Below are 15,123 nucleotides of genomic sequence, written 5' to 3'. Positions count from 1 at the left end.
AAGAAGACAATTTTTTCTATTCAAAGTCTCAAACTTTTTAACTTTGAATCCCAAACATCAAACAAACGAACTAAAAAAACACTTATAGATACACAAATATATACATATACACGCACAAAAACAGGGCGACCATGGTCTATACATACCTTTGTTTTGATAGCACTGACACGCACAACCTTGAACCGAGTAATGGTGTCAATGTCATCATAGTAGGAATGGCATACAAAGCCAGCAAGGACATGACTGTCAAAACTAGGAGGCACAAGAGCGACCCAGTTCGCAGTGAGTGGATTACAGACGTAGTACATCATCGGAGACAAGAGTGTTGTGGAACACAGCACCAACCCATTACTCGTCGCTATGAAAATAATGGGGTTTGGACTCTGAGGAAGAAAGCTCAAGGAAAAGTTGGAAGACATAAACTGTGGATCCCTCTGAAAATGCTTGAACTCAACGGGAAATGGTAGGGGAAAGCTACACTGAAAGAACAGTGTAAAGGGTGGTGATGGCTGTGATGGGTACACGAGTTTCATTCTCTGTGTAAAACGTTGAGCAAATTGGGGTTGACGGATCAATTGGACCCATCTCTTGGAAACACACTTGAAGCGGTGTGCGGGTTTCAGAGGAATTCTGTGGAGGATTTCTATTAGAAGGTCGTTTGAGAGGTCATCAATGGAGGTTTGCTTGGATTCTGAATTGGGTTTTTTGAAAGGCAAAGCACAGATATCCATGACTGTGTTGGACTCGGTGGGAACTGATGAAATGAAACTCAAAGGGACCAAGTGGGCGTTGGTATGGGAACTACGGAAATGTTTTTTGCTTTTGACTTTTTGTTTTTCCAAATAACCTAGTTCTTTTTTTTTTTTCCCCCTCAAATAAAAAAACTAGTTTTTAATTATTATTTTTTAAGTTTTTTTTATAAAACATAAAAATTACGAAAGATTACATTTTTTTTTTCAATAATTACTATGCAAATAAGCAAATTTTTAAAAAGATACTATATTGCATGCTGTAATACATAGTGGCGGCTCTATAAATTTTTTTAAAATATTTATTTAAAGAGTTAAATTATGCAAAATATAATAGAATGTTGAACTAGTAAAAATATACCAAATAATGTTGTTAAATCACTAGCCGTTAGAATGGGTTAATAGGTTTTTTTTTTTAATAAGCCAATAGTCTTATATATTTTTAAAAAGCACCAATAAAAACTCAGGAGTTAGGCAAAAGCCAAAAAGGTAAAAGGGGTTAAAATTAAAAACTAACAAAATGTAAAGGCAAAAAGGGACCGATAAAAAATAAAATGAGAATTGAGCTCAAATGAAAGTAATAAAATGAGAGAAGGGGACTCTGAAATGATGATAGAGAATAAAAAGTAGAGAGAGAGAGCAAAGAGCAATGGACGATACTTGTTACAACTATGAGTCAAGCTGCCGAGGAGAGTAGAGCTACTACTACTACTACAAAGCTAAGAAGAGTAAAGTCGTCGATGCCACTCAAGATAACTCACAGCAACCGTGTCTCTCCTAGTGCCTTTTTTTATATGAAAAAGGAATATATGGATTATTTTTATGATATGGGTTGAACATATTACAAATCTAAAAGCTTTGGGGGATTTTCTTTTTACATAATATTTTGTTAGTTTGTTAATGTTTGGCATAACCTTATTGTTATTCGGACTAATTTTATTATTGTTATTTGCGCTAATTTAATAAATCATTTATTAAGTCATTTGTTTGGGTATAATATTTGAGGAAATTTCAAAAATTTGCTTGAGATTTTAATTCAGATTTGGAAAGCAAAAATTCCAACCCCAAATCATACCTAAACAGACTGAATTTTGCAATTGTAAGCAATGTGAAATTGATATTCTCAAATTTTGGGGGCGTATCGATTGCAATAATCCCTTCACTTTTTTATTTCTCTTTACCCATCAAATGAAAGGGAAGATGTCTCTTACTCTCAATTTTTTTTTTTTACTTCCATACCTATCTTGTTTTTAATTCTTCCCACCCCTATCCAACAAGCTATGGACACAGGGCTTACTCAACCGTACAGGTAACTTAGGTAATGGCCAAAGGCCGTAAATAATAGAGGAGCCCCTTTGTTAATTAACATAGTATATTATATTTATATGTCTTAACATTTTAATAAAGGCTCATTGACTTAGAAAATAAAAATAAAAATAAAGTCTTCCTCTATTAGGCCCCCACTTTGTTAAAACACATAGAAGCATTTTATTTATTTTTATTAAAACATAAAGAGAGAAGATTAATGTCACAATTGTATCTCAAAAACACAAAAGGTGGAGAGGCAAAATTAAAATATGAAACTAATAACGTACATATCCACTAATTAATAAAATCTAACCTCTGTCACTTGAAATTTGTCAAGAGAGAGACTATAGTCTATATATATATCTCTAATGACACGTCAACCCACTTACTCAAGTTTTCTTTTTGACAATTTTTTTATATATATAATCTAATTCGTTTTTGACTTTCTCCGTTTGTACCAATTTTTTATTATTATAATAAGATAGGATCAGTCATTTTTATTCTAAGTAGGTTGTTTAATAAATATTATTTAACCAACATTCAAATATAAGAATTGAGTTTTCTTGAACGCTTTTACCTTATGAGTTATGCCCCAAAATTCGTTGAACCGACCCTAGATAGTTGATAAACACCAAAAAAACCGCTTCATGGAAATGGGGAGATCTATTCCATTCAAGAGCTCTTCTTCTTGTATAAATTTTGGATACTCAAAATCTTCTATATCTATAAATTTTGGGATATCTAAGTAGCTTCTAAGCTGGCTTTCAAGTTGTCTAAGCGGTAGATACTAAGTCTTAGATATCCCAAAATATCTACTCCCTAGTCACTTATAGGTTTTTAATTAAGGGGTCAAATTCGTAAAATAAAACTTCACAGTTTAAAACCTCTCACTAAACCCACGTTTTCAGTAGTTTACAATCTCCTTATCTTTTATCATTTTTTTTTTAATTTAAACAAACGCACTTTATTTTCCTCTTCATCTTTTAACACTTTCTAAATTTAAACAGACGCACTCGATTTTCTCTTCTTTCTTCTTCTACGTTCTCTTTTATTTTGATAAAAAAATCTCTATAGGCATTCAACAAACACAATTTCACCACAGATTTTCAGTGCACGAGAGTCAATCCGAATGTATGTTACTTGATATAAAACTTGATTCCATAATGTAAAACTTAAACATCTCACTCCTCTTGATTCCATTATGTTTCTTAACCCTCTTAACACACATGTAAAATTTTGTGACAATTGAATGTTATATTTACTATATGATTTATAAATTTATTTTTTAAGCATAGTTTTAGATTGTAAAAATTTTCAATTTAAACAATTGATGAATGACATAATTATAGATACTTGATTTTTTAGAAATTTTGTAAACATAAAGGATATAAAAAAAAAATTGTAATCCAATAGTCGATTTATCAAAATTTACATTCAATTAAAAAATATATATATATATATATTGAGTGGTGTAGGTTACAACTAAGTTTGTAGCCATTTATTATTATTATTAGTATTATTATTTTTTGAGCAATAGTCCAGTACTTTCATTAAACAAATGCCAAGTCGACTTGGAAAACAGCAAGGAGATGTGGAAGAACATCTTCCATCCACACCGAAAAATCATTGACATGATTAGCATGTTTAGCGATATTATGAGCTACAGACTTCAGGAAGCTCGAGATCTACTGATGGGCAAAGGTCTAATTGGTTTTGGTGATTCAAGCCATTAGTTAATGAAAATTAAGTATGATAATACTGGAAGATCAGTGGGTTGGAAATCTTCAGACTTCGTCAATTTGGAGAACTGGGTCCTGTAAAACCAAAACCAATCAGAGTGAAGACCGGTGGAGGCCGGCCTATAACCCTCCGATGATGAAGTTAGAAGGCTTGAATGGAGAGGAGAAATATCTCAAGTGTTTTCTTCCTTCTCTAAGACTCAAATAAAAAAATGTTCGAATACCTTTACCTTTACGCAGGATCACGTTTATATAGTGTGTGGAACGGTTATTGGCTTTGATAACCGTTCCTATTGTCTAGGAGTTCACCGAAATTGGAGGTAACTTCCACAACTTCCTTATACGTCGTTTCATCTGAACCGATGCCCCTTTACGAGCAAATGGAGGTTTCGATCCTTTTTGGTTAAGGATGCTTGGCTCGTCTATCCTAATTAAGGGTGGACGAGCCACGCAAGACCATGCTTTCCTCGTCCGTCCTCTGTGGGACGAGACCATCCTCGTCCGCCCCAAAGGAACCACGGACGAGACATTACTCGTCCGTTCCCAAAGAAGGGACGAGATAATTTGGCTATGCTCATTTTCCTTATCTTTCTTCTTTTTCTGTAGACGAGCCATATGGACAATCTAAGGTGGTATAATTTTGTAGCATCATCAGTTGCCCCTTGTTCATTGGGTCGTCTTAAGATTAAAAAGGTGTGTTAGCAGAGTTAGATGTGCTACGTGTCAAAAATTGGTTGGTGGAAAAATCTCGTCGATTGATCTGCCCGAGGAGTGTGCCACGTGTCCCTTAATGACTGGGTGACGTCGCTTCAGATGCCTGAGCTTTCACCTTATAAATAGTGGAATACCTCCAGTACCCTCTCCATTTCTGAAATTTCTTTCCCTGTCCCTCCTCGTCTTAGATATTCGTTTAGAAGCTTCACGCGTCTATAGCCTTCCTTCGTCCTAGATCCAGGTATTTCTCTTTTCTCGTCCTTAGTTTTCTTGTTTAAGATGGTAGACATTGTACTTTCCTCGTCTAGTGATAGTATAGGTAAGGCTATAGACGAATATAATGACGAGAGTAGTTATAATTCTAGTAGCGATAGTAGTAGTAGTGGGGGGAACACTACGGACGAGGAGTACGTCTCTGGCGTCCCTGGGCTTCCTATAGAAGTTTTACAAGAACAACTTAGGAAGACCCTGGGTCTCGGGCTGGTACTTCGTCCGCTGACCCTCGTCCTAATACCTTAGATGAAGAAGAAGTTACCGTATATAGTTGTGCGATAGATATCCCCTCCAAGACGGACGAGCAGAGACTGAAAAACCTTAGGGAGTAGTACCAAATTCCAGACGAGTTTAACCCAAGGATACCCGTCCGAGGAGAATGGTGTTGCAACCCTCGCTTCGGTATTGGCGTCTATGAAGCTTACCTCTTGGGGGTTTAAGATTCCCTTTAAACGCCTTCACTAGAGAGTTGTTAACTAGGTTAGGTTTAGGTATATGTCAGTTTAACCCAAATGCATGGAGACTAATTGTCTCAATGCAAGTTTTGTGGAATGAAGTATTTGGAAGGGATCGTCCTCTTACTGTGGACGAGTTCCTTTTCTGCTACAAACCTTCAGAGATACACCAATCCCCTGGCTTCTATCAATTTACAGCCAGGGGCAAAGACTGTAGGTTGATCAAGTCCTTGGCCTCGTCTGACGAAAATGGAAGACGGAATTTTTTCTTCGTCTCTGGCTTCTGGGCTGGAAACCCTGTAGACGTTGGCCAGGACTCGTTTGGCCGTTATACTGGGGACCTAGGAAACCTTCGTCCTGAAGGTAAGTTGTTCCCCTTACTCTTTTACACTCGTCTTTATACTTTATTTATCTTAAATATCGACGGCCAACTAACAGGAGTTATTCTCATTTTTCAGCTGTTGAACGTCCGTCCTTAAGCAAGTTTTCCCGTGACCGCGTCCACAGAGCTCGTCTTCACGCGGATAGGGACTTTCACTCTTTGGTCTCACTTAGACGCCTCGCCAAGTGGGGTTTAGGTCCTAATCCGTCCGACGAAGCTATTGCACACGAGGTCACAGTTAGAAAAAGTAAGTTCAAGTCTCTATCGTCCTTGCATTTTGTTCTACTTTATTTTTAAAGGTATTTTTGTCTTATTTTCCCTCTTTTGTTTTTACAAAAAGGGATGGCAACAATGAAGGGAAACAGGGGAAAAGATGTAGTTACTGAGGGTGACCGTCCTGAAGGCAATGTCCAGACTCGTCCTTCGACTGGGAGAAAAGGAAAAACTTGTCAAGGAACTTAGACTTGGGAAATCTCCCCAGTCGTCAAGGTAAAAAGGCCAAGCCCAGCTCGTCCCAAGTGGTCAAACCTCCCTCGTCTCAGCAGCCAACGCAGTAGTCGATGTGGACGCGGCCACTCCAGCTGAGACTACTCCGTCCCAGGCCACTCCGTCCAGGACCGTGTCAACTCCGTCTCAGCCTCCAGAAGGCCCCCTCCAATATCATTTGAGAATGAGGACATAACAGTTAGCTGTCAACATCTGATGAAAAACGTGCCGTGCCGTCACCAACAAACAAACAAAAGATAAGAAGCAGCAGCAGCAGCTGAGGCTGAGTGTGTAGTAGCTGTTGTTAACTTATCGTTTAGTTACATTATAAAAAAACGAAGAATACGTTTTCTCAATCAATCCAAATTCGCCACCACCTTCCTTTCTCAACACAAACTCTTCTAGTATTTGTCTCCATCGCCCATCGCATCAGAAAACCATGTCCGGCAGCGGCGGCCGCGGCGGCGGCGGTTGCAGCATCAGAGCCATCTGGATCCTCAACAGCCTCGACGCCGTCGTTTTCTCCAGGTAACCTTCTCTTCTTTTCCCTTCAAAAATACGCCGTCGTTTCACATTCTAATATACCTAACTAAGCTTTGTTTATTTCAATAATGCTTTACATTCTCAAATTCGATGATTATATGTCTCAGTTTCTTCTTCTTCGTTTGCTGTGTACTAATCGATTTGACTCTTCTTCTCACATTAGGGTTTTTCTGGCTTATTCGTTGATGAATCGCCGTTTTTATATATATAAAAAATGAATCTAGACCTATTTTTTTCTTTTTTTGTAAAATGCTTTTCTTGTTTTCAGTAGTGAAAATTTGCGTTTAACTTAGCTTTTTCACACTTCCGAATTGGCTTGTTTCGGGGAAAAAAGAAGAAGTTTGGATTGGTACAGTTCCCTTAGGTGTTTCCAATTTAATTCATGCATATGGTTGCGTTGATCAATACAATATGAACAGTGTTATCATTCCTGTGGATAATTTTATAGTTTATTTTTGATAGATAATAGGAATTTTATTGAAAAAATTGAACGTTGTGTTCACAATGATGAACTCTCTGGAGATGAAACAAATCCAAAAAGCTCAAGAGCTAAAACTTACAGATTGTAAGAAGCCAGAAATGGAAATACGCCTAAGGATAATTTTATAGTTGGGGGAGCCGAGGGGGGGATTTAAAGTTTAAAAGTCTTTGTTGGAAACACCAAGCATGCCAATTGAGCTTCACGGCTCTTGGCATATTTGCTAAGGATTTTTTTTTTTTTTTTTTTTTGTTTTGATAAGTACTAACGATAACTAGATAGATTTAATGTAGTCGTGTGTTTGAATTTAATTAGGGAACCTAATGCACAATATTTGAGAAAATATATCTATGTTTTGCCCAATTAATTTTACATTTGCAAGTGCAGCCAGACGTGGCTTTAAGTAATATTTATTTATTTTTTGGTGATATTAGGAGGTTTCCAGTGGTTGAGAAGCGGTGGCGGACGGCTTGTAGGAGCGAGAATGAGAAAGTTACAGAGAATAGTCTTAGTTATTCTGTGTTTTCATTATTCCCCTCGGATTCGGAATTAGCCGCTGCATTTGTGGAGAGAAAGCAGAGGTTAGTTGAAAATTTCGTCCTTTTTTTTTTCCTTGGCTGCGCTCACTATAATTTGCTAATAATTTTAGACTGATTGGTAAATAATTCCTCACCCAATAAGATAAGAAATGGGGTGGAGCCGTGGAAGGTAAGGTTGTGGGTTCAAAATCCACCATGCATGTGTAAACTTACCAATAAAAAATGGAAAAGAATAAAATCATACAGTTGCGTTGAATTGAGCAAGCTATGTGTTGAGAATGTATTAGTTATCATTGTTATTCATTGTCTTTCACAGTTGTGATTCTGGATTTTTTTAATTATCTTTCCTGTGTTAATTTATTTTAAGTTAGTTCTTATTTTGATTCAGGGGTCCTTTTTTATTTATTTAATGTGAAGTTCCTTTCTGATATCTGTCCTCTCTTTTCAAATTGGTATTTGCTACTAATTTTTTTCTGACTATGTAGGGAGGGATCTGCTCGTGGGTTTGGCGTACGTGTCAGTCAATCATCTGTAGGGTCAGATTCCTGGGTTGATGATCCAATCACCCGTCACATTATAGGCCTTTACATAAACAAGGAAGAGGAAGGAGATAATAATCTGCTGTGGCCTTTAATATTGCACATAAAGGGTAATTATTGCATTCTCGTATTGCCTTTACTCGAGCCTAGGCATGTGAAGGCATATGCAAGGTTATGTCAAAGATCTGATTGTGGAAATGCTGTTGGAGCAGATGAAAGTTTATCTTCCCTCCTACTTGATCTTCCGTCCATCACAGGGTATGGTAAGTTACTTGCAATGTTGTTCAGGAAAATATATCATACTAGAAGAAAATCTCTTGCAATTCTCCCATCCCCAATATTTTGAAGTTCACATTATATGTTTGCTAATTCTCCTCAGCTTCAAACTGATTTTGAATTTATTGGGAAAGTCCTCCCATTCATGGTCTTCTTGAGTTTAACTTGTGAAGCAGCATTAGAATGCGTGGTGAAATGTGTGCATAGGAGAGGTTGTTCAGCTTCTGTTTTATCACTTCTAGTTTCTTCTTTCACTAAATCTGTTATTTTTCATTTTCAATTATGAAAACATGTCCTATATAATTTGGGCTTACTCATGAGAGTGTATGGTTTTGAATACTTTTTTCTGAAATTAATCTGGTATGCTTGGCTTTTACCAATTTTTTTTAAGGGTAAATGATTCGCAGAAACATTTCAAAAGGGGTGCAGCCCAAATTTGGTATGCTTGGCTTTTACCAAACTAAATGGTATATAAGCAGTTTCTTGTTTCTAATTTTACAGGGCATTCATGGTTGCACATGCTATTGGTGACATAGTTGCTGGTGATGCTGTAGAACCTGAGGTGCTTGTAAGTGCGTCTCCATCTGTAGGAGGTTTGTTGGATTCACTAACTGGCAGTATAGGGATATCTGGCATCTCCTCTCGGGCAAAACCTGTGGCTGCACCAGTTGCATCTTCCATCCCTTCAAGTGCTGCTGTAACAGGAGCTGTTGCAGTGGATGCACCAAAGATTGGTTCAAGGCCTTTGGATAAAGATTCCCTTCGAACTTTCATAAGTAGTTCAATGCCCTTTGGTTGGTACTCTTTATTATGGTATTTCTCACCTCAGATTTCTTAGTTATAATTTTCTGTGTGTCAACTTGTGTTTACCTAATTCAGGTTAATTTCTTATGTCCTTTATCTTATAAATAGGTACACCTTTGGACCTTAGCTATTCCAATATATCTGCTATCAAGGTTAATGGCTTTTCTTCATCAGATCTGCCTCCAGCTGATCTTAAGCAACCAGCGTGGAAGCCATATCTTTACAAAGGAAAGCAGAGAATGCTATTCACAATTCATGAGACTGTTCATGCTGCCATGTACGATCGAGATGAGATACCGGATAATATATCAGTTTCTGGTCAAATAAACTGTCGAGCAGAATTAGAAGGATTGCCTGATGTCTCATTCCCCTTAACAGGGTTGAACACAGCTCATGTTGAGGTCTTATCATTTCATCCTTGTGTTCAAGTGTCTGAACATGGTGCAGATAAGCAGGCTGTGATGTTTTCACCTCCTTTGGGTAATTTTATTTTACTACGTTATCAGGCTCGTTGTGGCCATGGACCTCCCATTAAGGGATTTTACCAATTGTCAATGGTCTCTGAGGATAAAGGTGCGTTTTTGTTCAAGTTACGCCTTATGGAAGGTTATAAGTCTCCTCTTACGATGGAGTTCTGTACTGTGAGTATGCCTTTTCCTAGAAGAAGGGTTGTGTCCTTTGATGGGACTCCTTCAATTGGAACAGTGTCAACTACAGAGCACTCTGTTGAATGGAAAATTGTATCTGGTGGTCGTGGCCTTTCTGGGAAAAGTATTGAGGCAACCTTCCCTGGAACTGTTAATTTTGCACCATGGCAAACCCAAAGATTACCTTCCTCTAGGTCATTTTTGGGAAGCATAGCTGATGAAGATAGTGATGTTGAGACAGAGAATTCTAATAATATGGTAAACATGGAGGAATTCATAATGGAGAAAATGATCAATAATCTTCCTCCAGTTGATCTAGAGGAGCCATTTTGCTGGCAGGCATACAATTATGCTAAAGTATGTGCTTCTCTTTCTTCTAGCTTTTAGTTGGAGATATTGTTAATGCACAGATAAATATCTTATGGACATATGGAACTTTGCTTTGTGTCCTTTGTTTATAAATATGGTAATGTAAAGTTACATTTCTTCCTAGGCAATTCCACTGTCATTCTTCAATGTGTTTAATCAAATCACAGAAACACATTCATTCCATTTGGAAAAGATATTTCTGTTACCATCATAATTTTGAAGTCTCCCATATATAGCTGCATTAACTCCAAAAAAACTTGTCCTTTGCACTGAAATATATTTCTCTGGGGCTATCTTGCTTAAAACAGTTTTGGTATACTAAAGTGAAATTATCTTTCTATTATCACTCTTTTGGATTCTTTGATGCCATATGTGTTACCATACTTTGTATAAGCTATTGGAAATTTGGCTCATGTTCTAATTGTCCAAAAATGGGAGTTATAATTCTTCTATTTTATTGTTGCTGCCTTAGTAACAACTCCTGTTTTTTTTGTGTTCTTTATTCCCCCACAAAATCATCTGATCTTTATGACTTCCTTAATCATGTGGTTTTGATTAATCGAAACTGCATTTGGATCTGTGTTTTCTTCTTCTTTTTGTTTTTTTTATTTTCCTGTTTTAGTATGTGTGTGGTCCTTGTCCATGCTTATCATGTGGAAATAAAATGTATACATAAGATTGCTGAAGCATTTAATTAGATTGATGGTATAGATCTATACTTTGTGGTGAGTTTAGTACGTCCTTTGACACACTGAAGTTTTGGCTTCATCCTGAATGGGCATGTGCTGATGCATGATTACAGGTATCTTTCAAGATTGCTGGGGCATCATTGTCTGGGATGTCAGTTGATCCTAAATCAGTAAGTTTGTGGTTCCTCTTATTCTCCACTTCTGGGGTTCTTCTAATTTATCTTCTTCTAACTTCATCTCTTCTCAACCCAACCACACCCCCCAAAAAAAAAAAAAAACCTGAAAAGTGAAAGCCCTTTGCTATATCATATATTCAGAGCTTGCCTGTGCTGTTGCAACTGAAACCGGGGCACCCTGGATCTTCAGATTGAATTATATTTTTCAAACTCACTTTGCTATATAATATACCTTTTTCTTTGCTAATACAAGAGAATCAGAACATCCTGGATTTTCTATTTAAATTCTATAGAAGTCTTTTCAATGCATTTTTTCAACCCTACTTTCTGTGTTTGGTAGTGTTCCTGTTGAGGCAACCCACCCAAAAAAGAAGAAGCAAACACTCTATGTCTGGTTTGCCATTGATGTAGCTTTTCTATTGAATACGTGGTTGCCTTATATAAAATATGTCATTCTTCGCCTGTAGTGACTTCTATTTTATCAAAAGAGGGTGTCAATTATCACTGTGTGAATATTGTGGAAGCTTTTTAACTCAAAAGAAGTCTTTACTGCACTTGATTCCACACCTTCCCTCAATGCTATGTATATGTATTTATATTTAAGAGGTTCTACTTAGCATATTAGGAGGCTCCTTTTTTCCCCTTCTGCCTTTCTTGTAATTGTTTGTGCTGTATGCAGGTAAGCATCTATCCAGCTGTTAAAGCACCTGCGGAATTTTCAACTCAGGTGGGTGTTTTCTTCAGACTCTTTAATGTAATTATCTGTGCTCTTTTAAAGCTTGACAGGACATTTTATTTTTTTTGGGTTAATAGTTTAAGTAAGCTTGCTAGAGCTGTCATATTGTAATTATGAAGATGTTCTTGATTTCCCATTACATTGCTACAAAAAATATTGGGTATGTAGCTTAAGTAGAACATTTTTTTTTTTTTATAAGTAAGAAAGATGTATATTCAAGAAGCTACCTTATGAAAAACATAAGGTAGAACAAAGAGTATAGGAAAAGAAACAAACAGACAGAAAAAGCTAATTACAAAGGAGAGAACTAAGGAACAAAGGGAGAGAATCACTAGAGGTGAGTCCCCAAGCCTTAGACCAATCAAAAAGAGAACCACTAAAAGAAGCAAGCAACTGGTCATCGGATTTGTCCATGTCCTCAAAAATTTGCCAATTTCGCTCCCTTCAAATACACCACATTAGGCACAACGGAGCTAAATTCCAAATGCTAGAAGAGTGCTTACCAAACCAATTCCACCAACCAAAAAGCGTATCTGCAACCGATCTTGGCAAGACCCAAGAAATCCCAAAAGGTCTAAAAACCAAGCTCCACAACTGATAAGCTTTTTCACAATGGAGTAGCAAATGATTCACCGTCTAACCCGCAAATTGTCGCCTGTAGAAATCTTATACCAAGTTGCAATCCAAACAAAGAAAGAGACGCGCGGAGGAGCCTTAACCTTCCAAATACCTTTTCAAGAAAAGATAATAGGCAAGGGACTTCGAAGCTTATTATAGAACGAGCGGATGTCAAAATCCCCATTCTTCGTCAACTTCCATCTCATACGGTCTCCGTTCTCAGATTGAGGTAAATTAGAACCCAATGTGCGAAGGAAATCATCGACAACACCCAACTCCCAATCATTTGGATTCCTAAGTAAACGAACATTCCAGTTTCTCCGTGCCTCAATCCCCAACCGTTCAAGAGACGAGGCCACAGATGCCTCTCTATTGGTAGCAATCCCATACATTAGCGGGAAGGACAGATGGAGTGGTAAATCCCCACACCACCAATCTGTCCAAAACTTCACTCTATACCCCACCCCAGCCTCAAACCGAATACATCTGCTAAAAACCTCCCAATCTTTTTGGATACTTCTCCATAAACACCGTGAACACCCCTACCTAGCTTGGAGGACCATCCCCCCACTCTTCCCCAAACTTCAAAGCTACAACCCTCCTCCAAAGTCAAGTCTCCTCAACCCCAAACCACCATAACCATTTTCCTAGTAAGGCTTCATTAAAAGTAGTTAATTTCCTTACTCCCAAACCACCATTTGCCTTAGGCGCACACACCTTATCCCACCCCACCAAATGTGCCTTCGAGTCCCCCCACAAGAAATCCCTTTGCAACTTCTCAATCTTATTAGCCACATGCGAAGGGATGGTAAAAAGAGATAAATAGTAAGCAGGAAGGCTACAAAGCGTATTCTTAAGCAACGTCAATCTTCCACCTTTTGACAAATACAACTTCTTCCACCCAGCCAGCTTCCACTCAATTTTCTCCAAGATAGGATTCCAAATAGTAGGGGACTTATGGGAAGCCCCCAACGGCATACCAAGATAGGTCAAGGGCAAAGTCCCAATCCTACAACCCAGAATTTCTGCCAAGGCCTGCACATTATTAACCTCCCCTATTGGAACCATCTCACTCTTCAAGACATTAACCTTCAAACCTGTCACAGCCTGAAAACAAAGAAGAAGCATCCGAACATGAAGGATCTGCTCCACATCTGCATCACAAAACAGTATAGTATCATCCGCAAACAAAAGATGAGAGACATTGAGTTACTACTGGTGAACTGAATTAACTTGGTTATGTGGCCAAAGTATCAGATCTTATTTTCTGTGACTTTCAGAAAGGTTGCATTAAGTTAGTGAGCTGTGCCGCTTTAAATCTGAAGAGTTAACAAAGAGAGAAATGGCCAAATTGGAAAATTTATTTTTCAGTATAACTTAAATTTCCTGGTAACAGCTCCTGCTTACACAGACATCCACATATACTCATAATATTTTCTGAAGATTTGTTCTCCACTTCACTTGGCATTGAAGTTTGATGAAATATGATAGTTGATTTACTCAGGACCTTGTTTTGACATGCATAAAATATGATTCTACAATACTTTCCTTGATACAGACCACTGAGTCACTGAACTGCTTGTATACTTAGAAAAGTTCCTAAATGGTTCTCATCAAATTAAATAATTGAACTTAAGTCCTAAATGAATTAGCCAAACTCTTTTTGTTTTTGCATCCAGAAGTCCCTTGTCAACTTTAGTTGCATTAATAGCTATTAGCATAAACATTCATCCATAGTTGGTTTATTAGTTTGTTATTATTGGTCATGTCATGGATGGTGTTCTAAATTTTATGGTTGTGGATAGCAGCTTTGATTTGCCTCTCTCCCCTTCAATTTTTTGGTTTTGTTGTTCAACTTGTGCATATTCATATGGTAGACCATGTATTGTTTTAATTCTCTTTACAAAATATCCGAAACATTGGAATGAATTCCTCCAGCCCTGTTTCTTGTTGCTAATGCCAACTGCAAGACATTGTCTAATTTTGCAATTTGATTATGTTAGCTGTATATCTGTCATTTTCACTCATTTATTTGTTTGTAAATAGGTTACTTCTGGGGATTATATTTTGTGGAACACATTGGGTAAGTGCCCATCTGCTGCAGCAGAGAAAGTATAGTTAAAAGATGGCAACTCAGAAATGAAAGGTGTTTTCATTTTCTAATCAACTATAGCCTGATCTTGTATTTTATAAAGTCTCGTGCGAGGTGAGCAAGAGACTAGTTTGCCATGTCCGTCCGTTGATGGCTGCATTCTGAAGCTTAATGAGCCTCAATCATTGTTTTTAGAGATGAATTGAGAGAGCAGAGTTAAACATGATGGGCGGGTCAAGATTTTGGTCTGATATGTTATGAAATGGATGAATTTCAGACATTTTAGTAATAGCCTTGTTTTATGTTGAGATTGAGACGCGATGAGTTGAAGATATTAACTGTGGTAACATAGGGCAATCTACTTAGACAAGCTGACATGTGCTCCCTTCTATTTGTTTGTTTATTGTATTGATAGACGTGTGTTGTTATTTTTTATGCTCGATACTGTTTGGGGTGAATGCAAAAATGTAATTGATATTTAAGTAAAATTCAATGGCTTGAACTCATACAA

The 15,123-nt window shown here is 37.4% G+C and overlaps 1 protein-coding gene across 1 annotated transcript; it reads left to right on the top strand.

Moving 5' to 3' along the window:
- The first annotated feature begins 6,347 nt into the window (after nucleotides 1-6,347).
- Nucleotides 6,348-15,123, top strand: LOC112017631 (AP-5 complex subunit mu). The gene is made up of 8 exons (XM_024050089.2): nucleotides 6,348-6,634; nucleotides 7,562-7,708; nucleotides 8,152-8,463; nucleotides 8,983-9,275; nucleotides 9,394-10,289; nucleotides 11,104-11,160; nucleotides 11,846-11,893; nucleotides 14,567-15,123. Exons 1-8 carry the CDS (start codon nucleotides 6,546-6,548, stop codon nucleotides 14,636-14,638), a joined length of 1,914 nt encoding a protein of 637 aa, XP_023905857.1. The 5' UTR covers nucleotides 6,348-6,545; the 3' UTR covers nucleotides 14,639-15,123.

The sequence above is a fragment of the Quercus suber genome, unplaced genomic scaffold (assembly GCF_002906115.3).
Source record: "Quercus suber isolate HL8 unplaced genomic scaffold, Cork oak 2.0 scaffold_474, whole genome shotgun sequence".
In the NCBI taxonomy this organism is placed as follows: Eukaryota; Viridiplantae; Streptophyta; class Magnoliopsida; order Fagales; family Fagaceae; genus Quercus; species Quercus suber.
This window is presented reverse-complemented; position numbering and strand designations above follow the sequence as displayed.